Raw genomic sequence first — 26,094 nt, forward strand, 5'->3', positions numbered from 1 at the left:
CCCACATCCACAGAATCAGATGTTACCCTTCCATGTCTAGGGCCTGGTGATGGAACAGCAAATGGAATATTTTATTCATCTGTATCATAACTGACCCCAGTTCCTAGAAAGAGATAAAGTCCGTTTCCCACCACCAATATCTTTCACTTTGACAAGCATAATTTTTTATAAAAATGGCCATAACATAGATCAGCTTTCTTTTGGTATTAGGATCAAAAGGTTTGAACCAAAATGAGGGGTTCAAACTTACGTTTTTGGGTTAAAGTAAATGTCACCCCACAGACGCTTTGCAAACTCCATATAGTTAATATCCCCTGTAAAGAAAGAGAACATAAAAACTGAGAAATGTTTTTAAAACAAAACTGCACATTTTAGACAGTAACTGTAGCAATTCTCTATTCTTTGCAATTAATACTCAGTATTTTTGGTTTTGACTTTGTCTAATTTTTCATCTTTGTGTATATACAAAACCTTCTCTCTACTATTGTCTCATTTTCCGCTATGTATAGCCACTGTGTGCACACTGCTGGATGCATCATGGCAATTAGAGATGGAACAGGGAATTAGTCCATTGCAGTAGAGTTGGGTTCAAAGAGTGAGAGAGTTATGTCATGTCATGGGAAGCTGCGAAGGAAATCACTAAACTGTAGAGTTAGTTGGGAATGCATGTGTGATTGGATGAAAACAATATTTGATGCCGCGTGACAGAAAAAAACAACAAAGCAAAACACATGGAACAATGTTGTCGTTCACTCTACGTATTCACTTTCTTGCATGCACTGAAAAGTTGCACCTTAAGTGGATTGTAGATTAAAAACAAAGAGCATACCTGATATCAGGATGTTCACATAGTTTACACAATTTATCAGGCGGGATTGGAAAGTTGTTACAGCACTTGAAAAGGTGTTATGAATAGATACAGCTTCTCCCCTTTAAAGTGTTTATGATGCAGGTTTATTTTTAGGATCATATAAAAAATTCTGGGCAAGAAATTCTTGTGTTAGTCACATGCAATTTTAATTTCCTTAGAGAACATGATCGTTTTTGAAGTGGTTAGCAACAACAATACTAAGACTATATTAGAACTAGCCTCTGGTTCCAGGTCACGATGCTTTCCTGGTTCTGTTCAGCTTATTTTCTGGGATTTCATGATTTGGAAGCCTACATGCTAGCTCTGTGATTTGAATGATCAAAGAAAATCCCTATAATGCTATATATAAAACATGTTAAATGCAGAATATCTAATCTTTGCCTTTAAAACTTTGATATCAAAGGGATATGGAAGCAGCTAATTTGTTTGCAATCTCTGCACCTAAACTAACCACAAAAAAGAACAGTATATGCCCGCCGACTCTCCTGAACAGCATATCAACATCAGTGGAGTACATATTTAAATTTGTGCACTACAGAATACCCAGGCAATTCGTATCCTCTGATGTTAGGAAGCCAGATTTGTATCCCCTGGTGTACAGACCCTCAGAGGAAGCAGTCAATTCACAATCAACTGGCACCTCTAAAGAAGGCTAGATTTAACAGCTGAAAAAACTGCAAAAATAATATCAAGGGATATGGAGATATTGCAGGAAATTAGCAGTGAATTAGATGATCAGCCATTACTTAATTGAAATATGCAATAAGAGGCTATTTGGCCGTTTGAATCTGCATCAACAAACTGGAGAGTATCCCACACAGACCCAGACCCCCACCTTTTCTCTATAACCCCACATTTACCACAACTTACCCACTTAACCAACACATCCCTGAACATAATGGGGCAATTCAGCAGAGCCAATCCACCTTTGCACATTTCCTGTTCTTACTGAGGGCAATAGTGATATTAATACTAATCAATATCAATACTTGATTTGTCAGAGGAGATATTGGAAGAAACTAAATTGGATTAACAAATGGAGCTAATAGATTAAGATAATCCACATATTTATAGAACTGGGCCATTTGATCCAATTAGTTAAACTGATGTTTCTACTTCTCATGAACCTCTTCTGGCCCTCTTTAATTAACCAACATAACCTTCCATTCTTTCCTTCATGAATTTATTCAGTTTTTCCTTAAATGCATGCATACAATTTGTCTCAATCACTCTTTATGACAGTGAGGTCCACAATTACACACTCTTTGAGTTAAAGAACACCCTTGAATGTCTCTATTACATTTACTGATGACCAATTCATATTTACAGTTACTAAGGTTTGGTCTCCCAAATAAATAAAAAGACCTTTCGTATATCTACTCAATCAAATCATTTTACACTGATTTCTATAAAGGTCACCTTTAATCACTGTTCTCTTTTCCAAGGACAGAACCCTGTTCTACTCAATCTTTCCTTATCTTGTTATCTTTCAGTTCTGAGATGTTGCACCCTTGTTCTAAAGGGAGAACTTCGTTATTTTAAATGCTTCGTTTCTGAGGAATATAGTAACAAATCTATCATCATAGGGATGTTCCTTCAACTCATGGATCAACCCTGATGAATTGCTGTTGGATGCCTTCCAATGTCAGTATATTTTTCTTCAGGGAACATTTCCACACTATTCATGACTAATTCTGATCAATGGGGTGTTTAATAAGCCATTCTACACTTATATATACCAGATTGTTTCTGATGAAGATCTGTGTTAATCTTTTTAGTTGCGATTATGAACATGCATAAAGTAACTGAAGTATGCTCATGTTATCCAAGTCTTACATTTCATATAGGAACACACTGTATTGTCTGTCAATGTGTTCAACTTATGCTAAACGAACAAAGCAGACCACCAAATGCAGACTGGTGTTACAAAGGATGTACGTTAAGTGCCAGATGTTCTGTCATCTTTAATTATAACTAATGCTCACCATATGTATCAGCATAAATCTTGGCAAAGGATCCCAGGGTGAAGCAAATACTGTATTGAGAACTAGCAAAGCAAACATTGCCCAACAGAGGGGAAACAATCAGGTTTTCATCTGTTGAATAGACACTGCAGGCAGAGAGAGAGAGAGAGAAAAAAGGAGCCATTAAATATATTTAAAGAGTTGTATTACTTCCTGTTCAGTTTGAGTTTCTCTAAATGGTAGATAAAAGAGATTAGAGTTACTAGCTCCAGCTGGAAAGCTGGCACCTACACAGCAGCAACAAGCAAAACGTCTCCTCTCAAACTAGAATTTCTGTAATTCATGTGCATTACAGAATATATTCTTATTAACCAAAAAGAGCAGAAACCCTAAATTAGGCCTTTGACAATGCCTCTCTTAAACGAGTTACTAGGTTTTACTTGCAAAACATTATACAATTCCTAATTTAGTTCTAGTTGTGGTAATTGCTTTTGTCAAGACTGCAGTGCTGTTTGCCCACAATACATTGTACTGGCAAGCCACTCACAATTTCTTCAATTCTGTATACAAGGAGCTTAGCCTGTCCCAGAAATGTTGCCAAACCAAAAGCATACATCAATCCACATTTAGTCAGTCACTTCTCATATTCTCCCAGTAGCCAACATAGAAGGAAGGATGATTTGAGGGAAAAGCAGGATTTAGGTAAACAATAATTCAAGGAGGGTGGTCAGAGGTAGCTTTACCACTAATTCAGGCTCTGTGAGGTGGTAATGTTAAAACAGGATCAATAGTGCCTTTGGAGACATTTCTGACTGATGATTATGTCCATAATTCAAATATGTCCATGGTCAAATATGCAAATATTGTGCTCTTAAAACTAAAATAACATTTCCTTTAATTTGACTCATCTTGAAACAAAAGCAGATAACGAGGGATGAATTTGCAATTTCACTGTGTGCACTGAGCATTTGCTGAGATAGTTTATAGCACATACCCTTCATGTTTCACTGACTCAGCTTTTTTTCAGTTCACACAAATATTAAGAAATCAAATCTGGCCAAAAACAAAGTAGATTTGGTTAAAACTATAAAGACTTTGAAAATATAACAACAACTAAATCCCCTCAATAATAAATAAAATTATATATTTTTTCTTCAAGAAATATATTTTTAAAACAGAGAAATGATGGTCTACCTAAGCAATCCATTAACTTCATCCACAATGTGACGTAGTTTGTAATATGCATCAGTCGGAGGCAGCTTTAGCTCCAGAATGAGTCTGTCTATTTTATTGATACAAACAGTGACAGCTAGCTTTTCCTGTACTGCGTGTTTAATCAATCTCTCTGTATTCAGCATTACCTGGAAGTTTACAAAAGAAAGAAAATACATTATATACTCAGCACATTCTTAAAAGCATTGAAACAGCATTGAATAAACATACAGTCTGATATATAATAGCTATATCTTGTTCAAATGCTTTTAGAAGGTCCTTCCTACATAAATCGAGGTAAATATTTACAATCAAGTGGTGAGTGACTTTCCCATTTTCTGCAGCCATCCATGTTTAGTTTACTTTGCCCACATATCGTATGTGTCAGATGAAAAACAAAATCATCCTCTAACTTATTCTTAATGTCCCTTGAAATATACAATAGACAATAGGTACAGGAGTAGGCCATTCTGCCCTTCAAGCCAGCACCACCATTCATTATGATCATGGCTGATTTTCCATTATCAGTATCCTGTTCCTGCCTTATCCCCATAACCCTTGATTCCATTATCCTTAAGAGCTCTATCCAACTCTTTCTTGAAAGTATCCAGAAACTTAGCATCCACAGCCCTCTGGGGCAGAGCTTTCCACACACCCATCACTCTCTGGGTGAAGAAGTTTCTCCTCAACTCTGTTCTAAGTGGCCTACCCCTTATTTTTAAATTGTGTTCTCTGGTTCGGGACTCATCCATCAGCGGAAACATCAGCCTCCAGAGTGTCCAATCCTTTAATAATCTTATACGTCTCAATCAGATCCCATCTTAGCCTTCTAAACTCAAGCGTATATAAGCCCAGTCACTCCAATCTTTCAGCATAAGATAATCCCGCCATTCCAGGAATTGACCATGTGAACCTACGCTGCACTCCCTCAATAGCCAGAATGCCTTTCCTCAAATTTGGAGACCAAAACTGCGCACAATAGTTTAGGTGCAGTCTCACCAGGGCACTGTACAGCTGCAGAAGGACTTCTTTGCTTCTATACTCAATTCCTCTTGTTATGAAGGCCAGTATGCTATTAGCTTTCTTCACTGCCTGCTGTATCTGCATGCTTGCTTTCATTGACTAATGTAAAAGAACACATAGATCTCGTTGTACTGCCCCTTTACCTAACTTGACTCCATTTAGGTAGTAATCTGCCTTCCTGTTCTTGCGAGCAAAGTGGATAACCACACATTTATCTACATTAAACTGCATCTGCCATGCATCCGTCCACTCACCTAGCCTGTCCAGGTCACCCTGCATTTCCCTAACATCCTCCTCACATTTCACCCTGCCACCCAGCTTTGTGTCATCAGCAAATTTGCTAATATTACTTTTCATACCTAGATCTATATCATTAACTTAAATTGTAAAAAGTTGCGGTCCCAGCACTGATCCCTGTGGCACACCACTGGTCACCACCTGCCATTCTGAAAGGGAGCCATTTATCACTACTCTTTGTATTCTGTCAGCCAACCAATTTTCAATCCATGTCAGTATTTTGCCCCGAATACCATGTGCCCTAATTTTGCTCACTAACCTCTTATGTGGGACTTTATCAAAAGCTTTCTGAAAGTTCAGTTATACTACATACACTGGATCTCCCTTGTCCATCTTCAGAGTTACATCCTCAAAAAATTTCAGAAGATTAGTCAAGCAGGATTTCCCCTTCGTAAATCCATGCTGACTCTGACCTATCCTGTTACTGCTATCCAGATGTGTCGTAATTTCGTCCTTTATAATTGACTCCAACATTTTTCTCTACCACTGAGGTCAGACTAACTGGTCTATAATTCTCTTGCTTTCTCTCTCCCTCCTTTCTTAAAAAGTGGGACAACATTAGCCACTCTCCAATCCACAGGAACTGATCCTGAATCTATAGAACATTTTTTTTGAATCTCAGAAGAGGTCTCTTTTCAAGGTGAAAATGTACACTTTTAATATCAGAAATCCATCTAACCCTTAAAAAAAAGCCTTTACAGTCATATATTTTTCACTTCTATGTACAGAATGTCAATTTACTGCCAAATCTTAGGACTTTTTTTTAAATTCAAGGCAACTAAAGACTGCAAAATCTGCAAGAAACTTATTTTAAGTAAATCTTTATGTCCAAATTAAACATAAATGGACCCTGAAACCGTCTTCACTCTCAGAATTGTCCAAAAGAAAATCCTTTTCATTTTGGTCTACTGAACCCACTTACCCCCTCTGCTGCATCGATGAAAAGCACCATGCCATCAGAGATCCGGAAACCGGCTGTAACCTCATCAGAGAAGTTTACATGACCTAAATGGAAAGAAACAACATTTGGACCATAAGATGTAGGAGCACAGCGAGGCCACTCAGCTTATTGAGTCTACTCTGGCATTCATGGAGATCATTCTCAACTCCACTTTCCTGCTTTGAATCCTGATTAAAAATTTGTATATCTTAGCCTTAAGTAGCGACTCAGCCTTGACAGCTCGCTGCAATAAATAGTTGTCCTTGAATGCTGCCAAAACAAATTTCCTTCAATATCCTCTGAAAGAAGAACTTCCTCGTCATCTCATCTCCTCTACCTCATATCAGCAACACCTTATTCTGAGATTATGCCTTCTGGTCCAAGACTCACCCACAACGGAAACAACTTCTACTCTAATAAGCCCCCTAAAAATTTTATGTTTCAATAAGCATTCTAAATTCTAATATGAGTCCCCAAGTTCAACATGTTATGGTCACTATTCCCTCGGGGATTTTTACTTGGAAATCTTTTATCAAACTACCTAATTCTACATTACTACATCCAAAATTGCCTGAGCTTGGTGGAATACACATCTAGTTCAAGGAAACTGTCCAAAATACACTCCATGAATTTTTCCTCATGGCTACCCATCAGTTTGATGTTCATCACTTAAATGAAAATTATTGCCACCAATGATTAATATTTTAACCTTTTACATACCCTCATTGTCTTCTGACTTATTCTCCATCCTACACTACAGCTACTGTTAAAGGTCCAGAGACTACTCCAACTAATGTCCTTTTAGCTTTGTTTTTTCTTACCTCCATTCCTATGGTGTCTACGTCTTCCAATCCAAAATCATTATTTGCTATTGTAATTATTCAATGTCGTATAAACAAACTAACCACCCTTTCCTTCCTGCCTATCCCTTCAAAATGTCACATTGTTCCCAGCTTGGATACCCTGGTAACCATTTATTAAAAAGGCAGCTAAAGAAAAGATATTGATTTGGATCTGATAGTCTCTCTACAGTTGCTACATGACCTGCTGAGTATTTCCAACATTTTCTGCTTTTACATTTGAGCTGATAACAGGTCCAACAGGAGGGCAGTTTTCAAATCAAATAATAAAAGCTTAACTCTCAAAGCTATTACTGTACTCTGTTTCATATACCAGTTCTAACTGTACAGCTACCGGTGGGAGGACAAAGCATTGGAGAAGAGTTCCATCTCTATGGTGCGAACTTGTCATCGAAAATACAGAGGACTGCAGATGCTGGAGTACCAGAGTTGAAAAATGTGGGATGCCCAAAACATCGATTCTCCTTCTCCTCGGATGCTGCCTGGCCTGCTGTGTTTTTCTAGCACTACATCGAAAATATTTAGTTATATTTATATTTATAAATGCAATTTTTAAAAATAACAAAGAAACTTGTGAAAATCTAAGATTTCATTCAAGTAGTTGTCCAATGACAAGCCTGACAAATAATGCACAAATTGCATATGACTCACTCGATAAACTGTGTCTAAATACATTCCAGCTGAGTTCTTGGTTTAATCTATGGATATGAAAAACGTGAATGAGTGCACTAAAATCGCACTTAGTGGTAATCTTGGATGGATTTACATGAAACTTCTCCATTTTTAAACTTTCAATGAAGATGTTAACCATTTGAACCCATCTGATTAAGACCATAAGACATCGGGTGTGGTGGGTGCATGGAATGCACTGCCAGCGGTGGTCGTTTGATGTTCCTAATACACTAGGGACATTTAAGCGACTCTTGGATAAGCAAATGGAAGATAGTACAATGAAAGGTATATAGGTTAGTTTGATCTTAGAGTAGGATAGGAAAGCACAACATCGAAGGCCGAAGGGCCTCTCCTTTGCTGTACTGTTCTATGTTCTATGAGCAGAAATTAGGCCATTCAGCCCTAGAGTCTGCTCCATCATTCAATCATGGCTGATAGGTTTCTCAGTCCCATTCTCTGGCTTTCTCCCTGTAGCCCTTGATACTCAAGAACCTATCTATCTCGATCTTAAATATACATAATGACCTGGCCTCCACAGTCAATGAATTCCATTGATTCACCACTCTCTGGCTGAAGACGTTTCTCCTTATCTCTGTTCTAAAAGGTCTTCCCTTTACACTAAGGCTATGCCCTCAGGTTCCAGTTTCTCCTACCAATTGAAACATCTTCCCAACATCCAATCTGTCCAGGCCATTCAGTATTCTGTTTGTTCCAATTAGATCCTTCCCTCATCCTTCCTATCTTCATCGAGTATAAACCCAGAGTCCTCAAACTTTCCTCATATATTAAGCTTTTCATTCCTGGGACCATTTTCGTGAATCTCCTCAGAACATTCTTTCGAACCAGTACATTCTTTTGAGATATGGAGCCCAAAACAGCGAAAAATAATCCAAATATGGCCTGACCAGAGCGTTATAGAGCTTCAGAATTACGTTCCTGCTTTTATATTCAAGTCTTCTCAAAATAATGCCATCACTGAATTTGCCTTCCTAATTACAGACTCAACCTGCCAGTTTATCTTGAGACAATCCTGGACTAGGACTCCCAAGTCTCTCCGCACTTCAGATTTCTGAATTTTCTCCCCATTTAGAAAATAGTCCACGCCTCTCTTCTTCCTACCAAAGTGCATGACCTCACACTTTCCCACGTTGTGCTCCATCTGCCATTTCTTTGCTCACTCTCCTAACCTCTGCAAATCCTTCTGCAGCCTCTCTGCCTCCTCAGTGCTACTTGTTGCTCTACCTATCTTTGTATCATCAGCAAACTTAGCCAGAATGCTCTCAGTTCCTTCATCTAGATTGTCAGTTGTATGAAGTGAAACGTTATGGTCCCAACACGGAGCCTTGCAGAACACCACTTGTCACCGGCTGTATCGGAGAAGGATGCTTTTATCCCCACTCTCTGCTTTCTGTCAGACAGCCAAGCTTCTATCCGTGCTAGCACCTTGCCTTTAAAACCATGGGCCCTTATTTTACTCAGTAGCCTTCTGTGCAGCACTTGAAGTCCAGGTAGATAACATCCTCTGGCCCTCCTTGGTCTAACCTGCTCATTACTTCCTCAAAGAATTCCAGCAGATTTGTCAGGCATGAACTCCCCTTGATGAAACCATGCTGACTTTGCCCTTTTTTACTATACACTTCCAAGTATTCAGAAATCTCATCCTTCACAATGGATTCCAGGATGTTACCCACGGCTGAGGTTAAGCTAATTGGTCTGTAATTTTTCCATCTTTTGCCTTACCACTTTTTAAACAAGGATGTAATGTTAGCGATTTTCCAGTCCTCTAGCACCCTCACTGATTCTAGCGATTCCTGAAAGATTACCAATAACACCTCCACTATCTCTTCAGCTTAGAACTCTGGGGTGCAGTCCATCTCGTCCAGATGATTTATACACCTTCAGGTCATTCAATTTTTATAGCACCTTCTCCTTAGTGATGGCCATCATACTCAGCTCTGCCCCCTCACTCTCTTGAATCTTTGGGAAGACTGACTCAAAGTAAGTATTCAGTTTGTCAGCCATTTCCTTGTTCCCCACTATTATCTCTCAAGCGTCATTGTCCAGCCTGTCTCTGTGGCTCAATCGGTCAGCACGTTCAGCTGCTAACCGAAAGGTTGGTGGTTCGAAACCACCCAGGGACATAGTAATTGTTGTTCTTCCTCCAACCCCTTTCTTTGCTGTGAAAGTGCACGTTTTTAATGGTGTCAGGAAAATGTTCCCCAAACGGAAATCTTCTTATGGGCGGTATGGTGGCTCAGTGGTTAGCACTGCTGCCTCACAGCATCAGGGTCCCAAATTCTATTCCAGCCTCGAGCAACTGACTGTGTGGAGTTTGCACATTCTCCCTGTGTCTGCGTAGGTTTCCTCCGGGAGCTCCGGTTTCCTCCCACAATCCAAAGATGTGCAGATCAGGCGAATTGGCCATGCTAAAGTGTCTGTAGTGCTAAGTGCTTGAGTCAGGGGTAAATGTAGGGGAATGGGTCTGGGTGGGTTTCTCTTCGAAGGGTTGGTGTGGACTTGTTGGACCGAAGGGCCTGTTTCCACACTGTAGGGAATTGAATCTAATCTAAAAAAAAGCTGCCCAATGTCCACGTTTGCCTCTCTTTTGCCCTTTATATATATAAAGAAACTCTCACAGTCCTCCTTTACACTACTGGCTAGCTTACCATCATATTTAATCTTCTCCCTCCTTATTTCTTTTTTTGTTGCCCTCTAGTGGTCTTTGTAAGCTTCCCAATCCTCTTGTTTCCCACTGCCCTTCGCCACATTATATGCTTTCATGCTATCCCTGACTTCCCGAATCAGCCATGGTCGATTAAGGTGGCTGGTCGCAAGTATATTTTCCTGTAAGCCAATGATGTAGTCAAAATTGTTGTTGGCAATTTATATATTTAGAATCAAGAAAATAGCTGAACGAAAACTACTTTATCTACATCAGCTCAGAAGCGTAAGCTGCATAATCTATACTTGGGGAGTAACAATCTACAAAACATTTGAATTGAATTCAAAGTACATACCCGGAGTATCTATGATGTTGAAGAGGTAGGATTTGCCCTTAGAATCTGGAAGTACCATTGTGACTGGTGTACTCTTTATACCTACTCCCCTCTTGGAAGAAAAAAAATACAAAAATTACACAAGAGAATTTTCAAGAACTCCAATAAATTAAAATAAAATGCAACGTACCTCCTGCTCCGTGAAAAGTATATCAGTGTAGCGAAGCTGTAAACAAGAAAATACAACTGAAGATAAATCATGATCTTACTGAAAGCTGGAGCAACCTTGTGGTCAGATCTATTCATGCTCCTACCTCATGATTTTTTTTGTTGATTGACACTCAATCAGATAATGCAATCATATGGTTACAGAAACAAAAAAAAATTATGTTGGACCTCAACGTATTAAAGTCCAGTGGAACTAGTTATAAATAATTTCATTATACCCAACCAAAATATCAGGCTTTCTACGCATTTGTACTTTTTCGCCCAACTCTGCAATGAGCTTTCTGCTCTGGTAAGCTGCTGATGTTGCATTCAGACTACGCTTGAATTGTCACCTCCATGAAAAATTAAATGGCTGCACCTTACATTATTTTACTTTGATCTTCTGTCCTCAAATTACTTTCTCTTCTCCACCCAATCAGCTTATTCAATTTTCACTGCAGGTTGTGTGGGTCAGCATTATTTCTATTTATGCCATTGAAGTTGTCAGTTTGACTTTGACATTCCTAGCATCTGGCCATACAGTATTCTTAAGACTTAATAGTTTTAATATATTAAGATATTTAATAGATCAATTTTCAACATAGTATTTATGCAGTGGAGATTTACTATCTTCTTTTAAATTGAAACTTGTAAAAAAAATTAATGATTAGTAAAAAAAATTACGATTTCAAACAGAATTGATCCCAACAATCGATCAATTTAACAAACGCTGAATCTTTTCTTTATGTATTTTTCTTATTGTTTCTTTCTTTTTAGTGAAAAGCTTGAAAGAATTAAAAAGCACTAAATAATATTGCTATTCGTTAAGCAAATACAAATACAACTGGGACTGATACAATTATCAATAAGGTTCCCCAGATAAATACACAATATTAAGAAAATAGATGCTATAGTGCTTACATCTCTGTCATCCTTTTTACGAATCTCTGGGTGAGTCTGTTCAATTAAGCAATCAACAAAATTTGTCTGAAAGAAAAAGTGTAAAATGTAGATTACAGAACAATATTTCACTTAAAACTGACTTTTACAACTTCTTTTACATTACAACCAGTCAAAATAACAAATATTTAATCTGACTTTATCGATATCAGCACTTTCACAAGACAACAATCACAAAGGCAATCTACTTTGTAGCTTTGATTTTTATCCCACAATGAAAGTAAATTCCAAATCATTTTCTAGAACTGACACAATATCTCCACATATCTTTTCCATACCTTCCCATGATGCAAATGCCCACAGAGAGTAATGTTCCGAATAAGTTCAGAATTGTCCATTAAATCTGCAAGAAACCTGAAATTTAAAAAATAGATGCGATGATTCATACAAACATTTCTCTTTTTTGGATCATCAAACAAGCAAATGATTGTTAACAATAAACACTAATCATATGCTTAATTAAGGAAAAGTGGCAGTGGCTTGCATTGAATTCTATTTGGTTAGGTATACCCAATATATGTTCAAAGAGATTTTTAAGGAACTGGGAACCTTTTAACTCTGAATTCTGAGCCTCAATGAAGCTTTCAGCAGAAGATTACTGCACTGCATACGCCTATGAATAGACACTAAGTTTTAGTGGTCATTTGCATATAACATTTTATCATCCTGAAAATCAAGATAGAAAGAAAAAGGCAATATTGGTTGAAGCTTACACAGTGGTTGATGCAGAAAGTGGAAATCTTCATAGGCATGTAGCAAGGTTGTTCTGGGTAACATTTAGGACATTCTTTTAGGGAACAAGAGATAAATATTCTACATGTAGTAGCATTATACCTAAAGATGAGAACAATCAATGATGACGTGCTTTATTTGCTTTTAAGTCACATCTAGGGAATGACAAAACTGTTTACTTACTCCATATCATATACTGTTTCTGGTAACTCCTGCTCCATTAAAGTAAACTTCTTTTTCTTGACAGGTTTAATGATTGGTTCTGAAAGTTGAAAAATCTCAAACTTATAAAATTAGAATTGGATGATTGCATTCAAAACATATTTCATCAGGAAAACCAATTATTTATTTATTTATTTATTTTGAAATCTGTTTAATTTTTTTCATTTTGTGTGAGTTAAAGTGGCATGATCATAGATGATTTCATATCTACTTCAGTTTATATCAATCACAGATTTCCTTTGTGGACTATTACTACTGTTTTCTCCAGCCAAAACTCTACCAAGCAATTCAGTTTCAAGCCACTACACTAAAATAGTGACTTAACTTTAAAAAGTGCTGAATGACTTCTTGGGATTGTGAAAGGTGCTTTACAAATGCAAACTTGTTCTTTCACAGATGATACCCCTCCACGCCAGGAGCTCTTAGATGCAAAATTACCCAAAAAGTAACTAAAATGTGACCCTAACCCATCACCATCACCTTGCATTAAAAGCAGTAAACAACTTTATGATCATGATTAACTTAAGCAACCTAAATTGTATTGCATTTTTAAGGTTTGGCATTTCCAGACAAAGCCCAGATTATATTGATTTTTCTTGGGAAAGCAATTTCCCGTTAAATTAAATCTATAAAATAAAATCAGTTAACCAGGTAAAGACTGGTTTTGTATAGTGTGCTGAAAAGTCTGGAAGTAGAGAGCTGAGAACCAGTTGTAAACAATTATGTAGTTGTTAAGAGTAAAGCAAGGGGTTTGGAGAAGAGTAACCCAAAGCCCATGCATTTCACATTAATTCACTTGTATCACTTTACCTGTGAGAGGTTGAGTATCCTCTTCTTGAACAATTGTCTCTACCTCAGGTCCATACACCTCTTCTGCTGTAGGGTAATACTTTTTATCTTCATGCAACACCACTTCCATTCCAACATTATCATCATCCTGATCTCCAGCTTCTTCTTCATCGTCGTCGTCCTAATTAGTCAAATTAAAGCACTTTTAAAAGAGTTCTTGGTACATTTATGCAACAACTTTGAAAGTCTCTACTCCACTTTATGGCTGCAAACATGGATTCAAAAATACATTAAAAATGCTTGTGCATTTGTAAGGAATGCCTTCTTACGTTTAAGGTAAGAGGAATGACTGAAAGGACCATGTCATCTGAATTGTGCCAACAACGAAGTTGGTGGCTTCATTGCTAAGGAATAAGGGTGGATTGAAAAGGACATCTGTGCTGTGTTTCAGTAAAGAAAGTGCAAGCTTTTCACAACCTAATGACGAACTGAACAAGCTTGCTGACAACTGACAGATAATTAATTTCCAAGCTTCAGGAATATGTTAGAAATGGCTGCTTTTATAAACTGTTGCACTTTAAAGCTGCTTAATTTCCTGATATATTGGAGTTGGAGATCGAGACTAATCAACATTTCTATTAAGCTACAAGACTCATGTGACTATGAGAAATATGACTCAGGTTGCTATGGACATAGGTGGGCTTTTTTTTCCTGAGCGAGCGAGCACAAGTTTGAGAATAAAATAGAGTCAGAAAGCCTCTTGCAGGATGTGGATGGGAGCTTGTGCTCTGATTGAAGACATGAAGTTTAGGAGAATTTAAACATATCTGGAAGATTCAACTAGACTTGGTTAGAAAGAGGGATTGAGAATCTCTAATTTAAGAATAGATTTGGACTGTTTCCTAGAGAAGTGTCCACTTAAGGGATAGAGAAAAGTACAAGCTTAACAGGGAATTTCCAGTCATTGTAAATATTAAATATAGAATCTTTTCTGTAGTTTACAGTATAAGTTGAAACAGAAATAGTGTTTATTCAATGTAGCTTTCAGATTTTGGTATAAAAGTCTTTAAATTTGAAGCCTTGTCATGTGATCCTGTTAGTCATCGATTGGTAGCTCACATATATTTTTCAAAGTTATCGGTCTCTGCTGTGATCATAACAGCAGGAGTAGAGGAAATACAAACTAAAAACTGGTTTGCACAAGTAGTGTACTTGGTGCTTCAAAGAACAATAGCATCATAGGATATTAATCCCTAAAAGACTTGATTAATTTTCACTTAGTCATACATGCTCAGGCTGGAAACCAGAGCCTTGGCTTATGGTCTACTGATGCTTTCCTCTGAGCCATTTTCTTCAGTTTTTCGATACTGGTAGTCTGCCATTGCCTGCCACTCTCAGGGACAAGAGCCAAATGTATCTCAGCCAGATTGGGAAATGAAGCTCTGTGGTTGGTATTATTCTCAACCACATACTAGCCATTTAACCAAATAAGCTAGCCTACCACAAGGCTTAATGTTATTGTGGTTACAGCATATTAAAATTATTAATCCAGATTTTGCAATGGTAATGCTGTTAAAACAGTTAAGATACTGACGTCATTACTCCACCCAAATGAGCAATAACTGCACAAGTAAACACATACATCAAACAGTATGGAAATCTAGCAAAATTTTCTTCTCCTGAAATTGTGCTGTTGAGCAATCCAACTGAAATCAATCAAATTGATAAGAACTTCCATTGTTGAAACGCTGAATGAGGTACACTTACGTTTTGGTGCACTCACTTTGTAACTAAATAACTGCAATGCTTTAATTTTTGTACTAAAAGAGACACAAAGTTGAAGTTTTTTGTTTTGCACTTATCAGGACCCAGTCCTAATGAGCACATGATGAGAAGTTTTGATTGTCTCACTTGTTAGCAATGTTCAACTGCATCATCACTACTAAATATTCTCACTTTATGATAACTGATTTTGAATAAATTTGGTATTCCACAAATACAATCAAAAACAAAATTCTATATTTTTAAAACAAAACATTTTTTTAGAAGTACATCTCATGGTTTCTCTCATAATCAAGTCAAACTCATTTATTGCACTGAAAATGTGAAATGCAAGGATTTAAATGGTTTTAACTTCCTTTTCGTGTGTATGTATACTTTAACATGATTGGTTGTTGGCGGCACCACTGCTGCATGCCAAGATATCTCCCTGACTCAATAAGAGATTTAAACTGTTGTTGAAAAAAAGAAATACTCTGCAGATGTCATTTAGCCTTTGTAGAAAGCACTCTAAGGTTTGACTACAAAGTTCAGGTCAATGATGTAGCTGGACCAAAACATGAAAAGAACACAAGAAAACTGAAACTCCAATTCCTTTCAATCAAAAGCAGTAATTTTAAAACATCCAATAACCAAGCAGATGAAATGCAATATTAGGAAAATTCTAACACTCTGCAAAGTGAAATCCAGTACTTTAAGCACTTGTTACTTAACATCTTTAGTCCATTAAAACAGTATTGAAGAACCTTCCATGTTTTAAAACAGCAAATCAATTTGCAGTTGATTTCCTTACCTCCAGAAATTAACTGCATATTTGACTACAGTGTATATGGAAAAGGATTGAAGCTGTACTAACTGTGTTCATTATTTAAAAAGGTCAGGGACCAGGGAATCAGACTATTTTGGAGTAAGGTTAGTAGTTTTAAAGTATTCCAACAAGCAACAGCTAAATGTTTTATACCTTAAAAAGTAATAAATTGCATGATGTAAATTCAATAGCAATTTCTTTCAACTGGCAAAACATGAATTAAAAGCATATATGTTATGATTTTAATAACTTTGCTTTTTATTTTATTTTGGCATTGTCAAGATAAATTTCAAATAAAGTTGTAAAGCTATTTGGGCTTAAAGTCTATCAATGAACATAACCTCACCTCATCCACATCATCATCCCTAACTATCCCATCCTCCTCATCAGAGTCCAATTCTGGTCCAATGTAGTTACCAAATTCATCATACAAGTCCGTATCCATGATAGAAGTCTGAAATAGAAAGATAAGTTAAACTTATGGATGCATTTCTAGACATGCATTAAAACACTTTTACTATTTTGATCAGCTGAATTACACTTTGAATGATAGAGCACATGTAAATTAGAATGCCATAATTTTGATCATTGTGCCTGTGTCAGCATGGGGATCAAAATACATTGCAGAATTATAGTATGTTAATACATAACAAGTTCTTCTGAAATAATCTATGCATGAGATGGCATTAATGCATTTTTAATAAGTGGATTAATTCTTCTGCTAAACTACTAGGGAGCAAACAATTCAGAGGTATCTATTAAGCCCTTTATCCTTATTCCATAAGGATAATTCAAGGTCCTGGTTTATATCTTATTCAGAAACTGTGGAGGAGGTTCTTCTACCTTAATGTTTCCTAGTATTCAACAAACCCCACATAAAATGTATATTAATAAAATCAATGCTATATAGCAAGGGTAACAGATTAGTAAATAAGAGGGAAATATTTAGTTTTTTGGAATACAAACTAGAAACTGACAGAGCTGAAAATGTGTTGCTGGAAAAGCGCAGCAGGTCAGGCAGCATCCAAGAAGCAGGAGAATCGACGTTTCGGGCATGAGCCCTTCTTCAGGAATGACGAGTGTGTGCCAAGCAGGCTAAGATAAAAGGTTAGGGGGAGGGACTTGGGGGAGGGGCGTTGGAAATGCAATAGGTGGAAGGGGGTTAAGGTGAGGGTGATAGGCCGGAGTGGGGGTGGAGGCAGAGAGGTCAGGAAGAAGATTGCAGGTTAGGAAGATGGTGCTGAGTTCGAGGGTTGGGACTGAGACAAGGTGGGGCGAGGGGAAATGAGGAAACTGGAGAAATCGGAGTTCATCCCTTGTGGTTGGAGGGTTTAGATTACTTACAGTGTGGAAACAGGCCCTTCGGCCCAACAAGTCCACACCGACCCGCCAAAGCGCAACCCACCCATACCCCTACATTTACCCCTTACCTAACACTACGGACAATTTTAGCATGGCCAATTCACCTGACCCGCACATCTTTGGACTGTGGGAGGAAACCGGAGCACCCGGAGGAAACCCACGCAGACACGGGGAGAACGTGCAAACTCCACACAGTCAATCGCCTGAGGCGGGAATTGAACCCAGGTCTCAGGCGCTGTGAGGCAGCAGTGCTAACCACTGTGCCACCGAGGCGGAAGATGATCTCCAGCATCTGCAGTCCTCAGTTTCTCCTGATCTCCTGCATCTGCAGTCCTCACTTTCTCCAAGAAACTGACGGATGCAATTAGAGCTCTCCTATCATACTAAAGTGTAGTTCAAAGGTAACCAGTCAGTCTTTTTCTTGACATGTGAGTACTAATAAATACAAAAATTTGAAAGGCAAAAAACTTGGAATACTTCAGGTCTTGACAATTTTATCAGATCCTAAAGTAGGAAACCAAAATTGAGGGAAACAAAGTAACAGAACATGCAGCTTCTAAAACAGGATGCATTATCTAAATTTTAGAGAACAACAAGGTTTTATATGATTCTAATGCAATAAAATGTCCAAAGACACTTTACAGGAGTGATATTAAACAAAATTAGACAGTCACACAAACTGAGGTATCAGAGCAGACAACGAAAAATTTGGACAGTGGTAGCTATTAATATACAAAAACAATATATGATTTGAAACTTTGTTTCAGATTTCTAGAACTGACAGTTTGACTTTTTAACTCTGAGGCAAGATTTTCAAGCAGTATGAATCAAATAGATGCAAAATTAACGTGAAAATATTCTGTATTTCAGTGAGAATTTGGCCCATCAAGCCTATGCTAGTTCTTTGGTAGAGTTGTCCAAAGAGTTTTCATCATCTTACTTTGCTCCACAGCCCTGATGAATAGACTTTTAGTACCCTTACATTCCTGATCACAACAACTTGCTTTTAAAATGTGTTTCCTCAAATCACTATTATTATATCCATGTCCTTGGTTACTCATCCTCTTTCGTTGAAATGTTTCTTATTCTTTATTCTTACCAAATTAATTAATTATGCTCTCATCAAATCTCCTCTTAAATTTCTGAGGTTCTAAGAAGAGTAACCCTTGCTTCTCGTGTCTAATTAATTTCAATCCTTCATCGTTGTAAAAGCTAAATATTTAAGATTTTAAAGGTTTGAAATAAAAAAAAACAAAGTGCTGGAGAAAATCAGCAGATTTACCAATATCTATGCAGAAAGAAGCAAAGTTAACATGTAGTCCAAAATGAATTTTCTTTGTGAACCAAATAAAATTGCATAGTTACTCTCCCCACAGATGTTACCACAACTTCCCCAGCACATTGATTTTTTTTTAAATCTACACGTCAGTTCTGTATCCTTTCCAATATCTTCTAAAGCATGGTACTCTGAACTGAGCAGACAAAATATTTCCACTATGGCCCAGTTGGCGAGATTTTGCATGACTCCCTTGGCTTTTATAATGCAGGCCTTTATAAATAAAGCAAGGATTTCACAGAGAAACACAAGACTCTTCTCTCTGCATGAACAATGAACAATGTTTATACAGGTTAGTGGGGGAAGAGATTCTTGTCACACAATTGTAGTGATCCAATGTCTGAGCCAGGATGGCTTGGGTTCAAATCCCAGCTGCTCTAGAGAGAGGTGTGTATTAACATCTCTGAGTAAGTTAACTAGAGAGTATCTACATTCTGTATCTGTAATAATAATGGTATGTGCAGAACTGCTTAATCAGAAAGCACTTGGGGGTTCTTGCAGTGCAGTGATAATGTCACAACCTCGGAGGAAGGAGACCCAAAAGGTATCAGCCTCGATGATTGGGAGGGGGGGGGGTAGTTGCTCAATCTTCAATACTCGAGCTCTGATACTACCTAGACTTACATTCAACTCCGGCTTTAATCCCGCTCTCTCCCAGTTTTGACTCCGGCGGGTTTAATCCTGCTCTCTCTCTCTAAACCTCGCTCAGACGAAGGAGCGCGACTGCATGGCAACCGCGCGACACTCACTCAGGAAAGACCCCAGCCTTGTCCCGGCAGCCGCCTGTCTCCAAAGACAGAAACAATTGCGCCAGAAAGGTCTTCAAATAATTTTCCTGTTATGGTGTCAGGCACCATAATAAAAGAAAATGTTCATCAAGCTTTAAATGAAAGGTAGGAGCAAACTTCAGGCTGTAACACCATGACCAGTGACAGAACCTTCCTGCACAGAGTTCCTGTTGTATTGAGAAGTGGAATCTCTTGTCAGAAAAAAAGTGTTTCCCCCTCCAGCTGCATAGATATTAATTTCAATTCTAATATTGCATAAAGAACATTATTGTTTTTCTTTCAACATCCACTTAGTGATCTGAGGCACAGACCAGTTCAAAATGACAGGAACAGAGTTGTGCAGCAAAAGCATGCTGGGCACATAAACGAGAGACTGATGGATCAAAATTAGCCTATGCTAGGTAACTGGCACAGTGACTGCACATGCACTTTCATCCAAATGCAGTACTCAGTATAACCCTGCCTCCAGGCAGGTCCCACCTGCTCCAGATGTCTGACAGGTTGATTTAACAATATCTTGACACAAGGAATTATTTGCACAGTACCATCCCCTTTGTATACCATAGAGGCCTTTCGACACCAGTCATACCCTGCTTGTGAGTAGAGCAGGTGATGGTGAATGACGCAGATACTAGTCCAAGCTTGGCAGGAATCTGGGAAAGCTTGAATTAAAATTTAGGCTCAGTAATAGTGACCATAAAACAATTTCCTTTTCTTGTTAAAAAAAAATCTGGTTCACAGATATTCATTCAGGGAGGAAATGTACCCTCATCACCTGATGTATGTAGTCTATGCAAATCCAGATCCATAGAGTGCCAGTTGATTCTTAACTGTCTCTGAAATGGCCCAGCAAAGCACTGAGTTCAAGGTCGAATAAGGATGGGGAACAAATTCTAGCCTTGTCAGAACACACTCGTCCCATGAAAGTTTAAAAACGGCATGGATCTTCCAATTGTAAAGTAAAAATTGGAGCACAATACATAAAAGAAGTACATTGAAAATGTTCAGAAGGCCCAGCTTAGAAGGAGCAAAAATGCCTTTAGTAGAGTGATATGTGCTTCCTGTCAGATGTGGGAGTTTAAAGAGAGTTAAGGATTACAGCAGATTATATTGCCATAAATGCTAGTGATTGTGAATCTTATCAGATCGAATGGATCGGTTGGATAGACAGCTAGAAGCAATGAGGAATTTGCAACAACAACAGTATGTGATGGATGGCAGTTATGGGGGCGGGGGGGGAAGATGTCTCAGATACTGTCACATAGATGGGTTAACTCTAGGAAAGGTAAGGGAACTAGGCAGCTAGTGCAGGAGTCTTTTGTGGCTATGCCCATTTCAAACAAGTATGCTGTTTTGGAAATTGTAGGCGGGGAGGATGGATTGTCAGGGGAGAGTAGCACGAACAGCCAAGTTTCTGGTTTTGAGCCTGGCTCTAATGCAACAAGGGGTACGTGAGGTTCCAAGAGATCAATTGTGTTAGGGGATTCTCTAGTCTGAGGTATAGTCTGACTTTTCTGTGGCCAGCAGCGAAAAATCAGAATGGTGTGTTGCTCCCCTGGTGCCTGGATCAAGGATGTCTCAGAGAGGGTGCAGAATGTTCTCACGGGGGAGAGGGGCCAACAAGAGGTCATTGTCTACATTGCAACCAACAATGTAGGAAGGGAAAAGGTTGAGAGTCTGAAGAGAGATTACAGAGAGTTAGGCAGGAATTTAAAAGAGAGGTCCTCGAGATGACTCCTGGTGCTGTGAGCTATTGAGGGCAGATAGAACAGATGAATGCATGGCTGAGGAGCTGGTGTATGGGAGAAGGATTCACATTTTTGGACCATTGGAATGTCTTTTGGAGTAGGTGTGACCTGTACAAGAAGGACAGATTGCACCTAAATTGGAAGGGGACTAATATACTGGCAGGGAAATTTACTGGAGCTACTCAGGAGGATTTAAACTAGTAAGGTGGTGGGGTGGGACCAAGGGAGACAGTGAGGAAAGAGGTCAATCCGAGGCTGATACAGTTGAGAACAGAAGCGAGTCAATCAGTCAGGGCAGGCAGGGACAAGGTAGGATTAATAAATTAAACTGCATTTATTTCAATGCAAGGGACCTAACAAGGAAGGCAGATGAACTCAGGGCATGGTTAGGAACATGGAACTGGGATATCATAGCAATTACAGAAACATGGCTCAGGGATGGGCAGGACTGGCAGTTTAATGTTCCAGGATACAAATGCTACAGGAAAGATAGGAAGAGAGGCAAAAGAGGAGGGGGAGTGGCATTTTTGATAAGGGATAGCATTACAGCTGTGCTGAGGGAGGATATTCCTGGAAATACATCCAGGGAAGTATTTAGGTGGAATTGAGAAATAAGAAATGAATGATCACCTTATTGGGATTGTATTATAGACCTCCTAATAGTCAGAGGGAAATTGAGAAATAAATTTATAAGGAGATCTCAGCTATCTGTAAGAATAATAGGGTGATTATGGCAAGGGATTTTAACTTTCCAAACATCGACTGGGACTGCCAGAGTATTAAGGGTTTAGATGGAGAGGAATTTGTTAAGTGTGTACAAAAATTTTTCTGATTCACTGTGTGGATGTATCTACCAGAGAAGGTGCAAAACTTGACTTACTCTTGGGAAATAAGGCAGAGCAGGTGGCTGAGGTGTCAGTGGGGGAGCACTTTGGGGCCAGTGACCATATTAAAATAGTGATGGAAAAGGATAGACCAGATCTAAAAGTTGAAGTTCTAAATTGGAGAAAGGCCAATTTTGACGGTATTAGGCAATAACTTTTGAAAGCTGATTGGGGGCAGATGTTCACAGGTAAAGGTACTGCTGGAAAATAAGAAGTCTTCAGAAATCAGATAACGAGAATCCAGAGAAAGTATATTCCTGTTAGGGTGAAAGGAAAGGCTGGTAGGTATAGGGAATGCTGGATGACTAAAGAAATTGAGGGTTTGGTTAAGAAAAAGAAGGAAGTATATGTAAGGTATAGACAGGATAGAGCGAGTGAATCCTTAGAAGAGTATAAAGGCAGTAGGGACATACTTAAGAGGGAAATCAGAAGGGCAAAAGGAGGGCATGAGGTAGCTTCAGCAAATAGAATTAAGGAGAATTAAAAGGGTTTTTACAAATACGTTAAGGACAAAAGGGTAACCAGGGAGAAAATAGGGGCCCTCAAAGATCAGCAAGATGGCCTTTGTGTGGAGCCGCAGAAAGTGGGGGAGATACTAAACGAGTATTTTGCATCAGTATTTACTGTGGAAAAGGATATGGAAGATATAGGCTGTAGGAAAATAGATGGTGACACCTTGAAAAATGTCCACATTACAGAGGAGGAAGTGCTAGATATCTTGAAACGCATAAAGGTGGATAAATCCCCAGTACCTGATCAGGTGTACTCTGTGGGAAGCTAGAGAAGTGATTGCTGGGCCTCTTGCTGAGATATTTGTATCATCGATAGTCACAGGTGAGATGCCGGAAGACTGGAGGTTGGCTAATGTGGTGCCACTGTTTAAGAAGGGTGGTAAGGACAAACCAGGGAACTATAGACCAGTTAGCCTGATGTCGGTGGTTGGCAATTGACCTTATAGAGGTTTACAAAATTATGAGGGGCATGGATAGGGTAAATAGACAAAGTCTTTTCCCTGGGTTCGGGGAGAGCAGAACTAGAGGGCAGAGGTTTCGGGTGAGAGGGGAAAGGTATAAAAGAGACTTCAGGGGCAACTTTTTCACACAGAGGGTGGTACGTGTATGGAATGAGCTGTCAGGGGAAGTGGTGGAGGCTGGTACAATTGCAATATTTAAAAGGCATTTTGATGGGTATATGAATAGAAAGGGTTTGGAGGGATATGGGCCAGGTGCTGGCAGGTGGGACTAGATTGGGTTGGGATATCTGGTCAGCATGGACAGGTTAGACCGAAGGGTCTGTTTCCAGGCTGTACATCCCTATGACTCTAATTAACCTAATGTCTGGAACCCTGCATAAAAGTCCCCAACTCTGAATTGGAGTCAGATCTGAACTGACCCCAATCAATACTTCTCCGTCCCAATGCCTTCACCACTTAACTCCCTCACCTAACCATCTGTCATCCTACCCCATCACCCACCTACCTTATGCATCGACTTTCTCTCTGTGGCTTGTCCAAATGCTTTGGTACCTTTAAATACTGGATTACAGCAATAAGTAGAGGATGTGGTTTGGTCCACAGCACTGATCCCACACTATGATTAGATTAGATTACTTACAGTGTGGAAACAGGCCCTTCGGCCCAACAAGTCCACACTGACCCGCCGAAGTGTAACCCACCCATACCCCTACATTTACCCCCTACCTAACACTACGGACAATTTAGCATGGCCAATTCACCTGACCTGCACATCTTTGTGAATGTGGGAGGAAACCGGAGCACCCGGAGGAAACCCACGCAGACACGGGGAGAACGTGCAAACTCCACACAGTCAGTCGCCTGAGGCGGGATTTGAAGCCGGGTCTCTGGCGCTGTGAGACAGCAGTGCTAACCACTGTGCCACCGTGCCGCCCACACGGATGGAAGACTTCCAGATCGTTTACATGCCACATTTCTCAAATGGATCAATTTGGAAGTCCCGGCCAAAAATGTGGAGTACCTTGGGGGAAAAAATGGAAAACAGTTGTGGAGCTGCAATCTGAATAGATTGCCACACCTCGATTGATGCAACTCAAATGATCTTATGTTTGCTGTTATATTCAAAGATTCAGTAAAGTCCCTTTGCTCACCCAACCTCTCCCCCATTCACTCACTCAGTTTCAGCACCCACTACTCCCTCCAACCTTGGTCCTACCAGAGCTCATTTAGACATGCTCACTCCTAATAAGATATGTGAATTCCGACCTATGAGTTACCATTTATAAAGCAGGGCAGAAAGATGTCTCTCCTCCTCACTGGAGAGACAAGCTGTGGCCATCTTCCTGGCTGGGTAGGTTTCAGACACCAAAGGTAAAAGTACAGTGGCAAGAGGTAAAGCAATCTCCCATTCACTACTCATAAAATACGAACCAATGACTACGACACAGATCAAAACGTTAAATTACAGGATGATTCCATAAATTGCAGGACTTTTTTTCCTCTATTCTTTCACTGGTACGGGCTTTGCCACAAAGTCCCATTTATTGGTCATGCGTAATTGCCCTTGAAACTGAGTGACTTGCAAAACCATTCAGAGTGTTGTTGACACTCAACTATTTTACTACGACTCTGGAGTCATATGTAGACCAGACCAGGTAGGAACAGCAGACTTTGTTCCCTAAAGGACATTAATGGACCAGGTGTGTCAATCACCCAACTCAGTAGTTGTGGCTGCACCAACCTTTAGTTCAAGCCACAAAGTGCACAATCATAGACCTTGGTAAGTGCCAATCTATGACACTTACTCATTGACATCGACTTAGACCAATAAAGTTTCAAACAGATCAAAGATAGTCATTCACTAAGTGATGGTACTCCAGTGATTTTTGTCTCAGTTTGTGTCCCTTAGAACATCCAGTACAACTCGGAGTCGAGCATTACAGAGATGATCAGGATGAGCATTGACAGAAACTGTTGAATCTTGTCCTAGCCTTTCAGGTCGAGAGACTCTGCCATAATAGGAGAAAATTACTGCAGATGCTGAAATGTATACTGAAAACAAAAAAAAGTGCTGGAAATCACAATGGAGCAGGCAGCATTGGTGAAGATGGACCAAGCTAATCTTTTGAACCTAGATAACTGTTCATCAAAGCTGATGTGAAGCTGACTGTATGGCAACTTGTATATCTTATCCAACAATTTCTTTTAGTTATCTTTTCCAAATGATCATAACAGAAAGTGATCCATGTGTGTACATTCTTGTGCTTGGCCTGACTTTGGAAAGAGGTACTTTGGTAGTGTCTGAAAACAAAAGAAAATTGCTGGAAATCACAGTGGGTCAGGCAGCAAACATTGGGTACGAGAAAGCTAATGTTTTGTGTCTAAATGACTTTTCATTTGAGCTTATCTAAAATGTGGAGGGGGCAGCATCTGTGCAGTAATGTGGGGGTGGACTGCTGGGGGAGAACAGGTGCTGATAGTGCGGTTCAGTGATCAGAGATGATTCTCACATTCCAACTGCTTAATCTGCACTATCAGAACCCCTTCTCCTCCAGCATTCAACCTCCGCAGTGTTGCATAAATGCTGCCCCCTCCACATTTGACATTAGCTCTGATGAAGCATTTGTTAGACTCAAAACGTTAGCTTTCTGTCGCTCCACGTTTGCTGCCT

General features: G+C 39.2%; 1 protein-coding gene and 1 non-coding gene across 3 annotated transcripts in view; one reads left to right on the plus strand and one right to left on the minus strand.

Moving 5' to 3' along the window:
- Nucleotides 1-26,094, minus strand: part of eftud2 (elongation factor Tu GTP binding domain containing 2) — a 95,622-nt gene that overhangs the window by 28,811 nt on the left and 40,717 nt on the right. The window contains exons 1-12 of one of the 2 annotated variants that reach the window (XM_060848903.1): nucleotides 19,655-19,771; nucleotides 16,679-16,786; nucleotides 13,767-13,926; nucleotides 12,918-12,996; nucleotides 12,281-12,356; nucleotides 11,964-12,029; nucleotides 11,026-11,061; nucleotides 10,857-10,947; nucleotides 6,290-6,372; nucleotides 4,030-4,196; nucleotides 2,857-2,981; nucleotides 251-314 (exon numbers count right to left, since the gene is read on the minus strand). In XM_060848903.1, the coding sequence (XP_060704886.1) occupies nucleotides 251-314; nucleotides 2,857-2,981; nucleotides 4,030-4,196; nucleotides 6,290-6,372; nucleotides 10,857-10,947; nucleotides 11,026-11,061; nucleotides 11,964-12,029; nucleotides 12,281-12,356; nucleotides 12,918-12,996; nucleotides 13,767-13,926; nucleotides 16,679-16,777 (1,046 nt within the window). In that variant the 5' untranslated portion in view covers nucleotides 16,778-16,786; nucleotides 19,655-19,771. Of the gene's footprint in view, nucleotides 1-250; nucleotides 315-2,856; nucleotides 2,982-4,029; nucleotides 4,197-6,289; nucleotides 6,373-10,856; nucleotides 10,948-11,025; nucleotides 11,062-11,963; nucleotides 12,030-12,280; nucleotides 12,357-12,917; nucleotides 12,997-13,766; nucleotides 13,927-16,678; nucleotides 16,787-19,654; nucleotides 19,772-26,094 lie in introns of those variants that run through there. The other variant, XM_060848904.1, reaches the window with a different exon arrangement.
- On the plus strand, nucleotides 9,907-9,980 carry trnas-gcu (transfer RNA serine (anticodon GCU)). Its single transcript has one exon. It is a non-coding gene; the product is annotated as a tRNA-Ser (tRNA).

The sequence above is a fragment of the Hemiscyllium ocellatum genome, chromosome 32 (assembly GCF_020745735.1).
Source record: "Hemiscyllium ocellatum isolate sHemOce1 chromosome 32, sHemOce1.pat.X.cur, whole genome shotgun sequence".
Taxonomy (NCBI): domain Eukaryota; kingdom Metazoa; phylum Chordata; class Chondrichthyes; order Orectolobiformes; family Hemiscylliidae; genus Hemiscyllium; species Hemiscyllium ocellatum.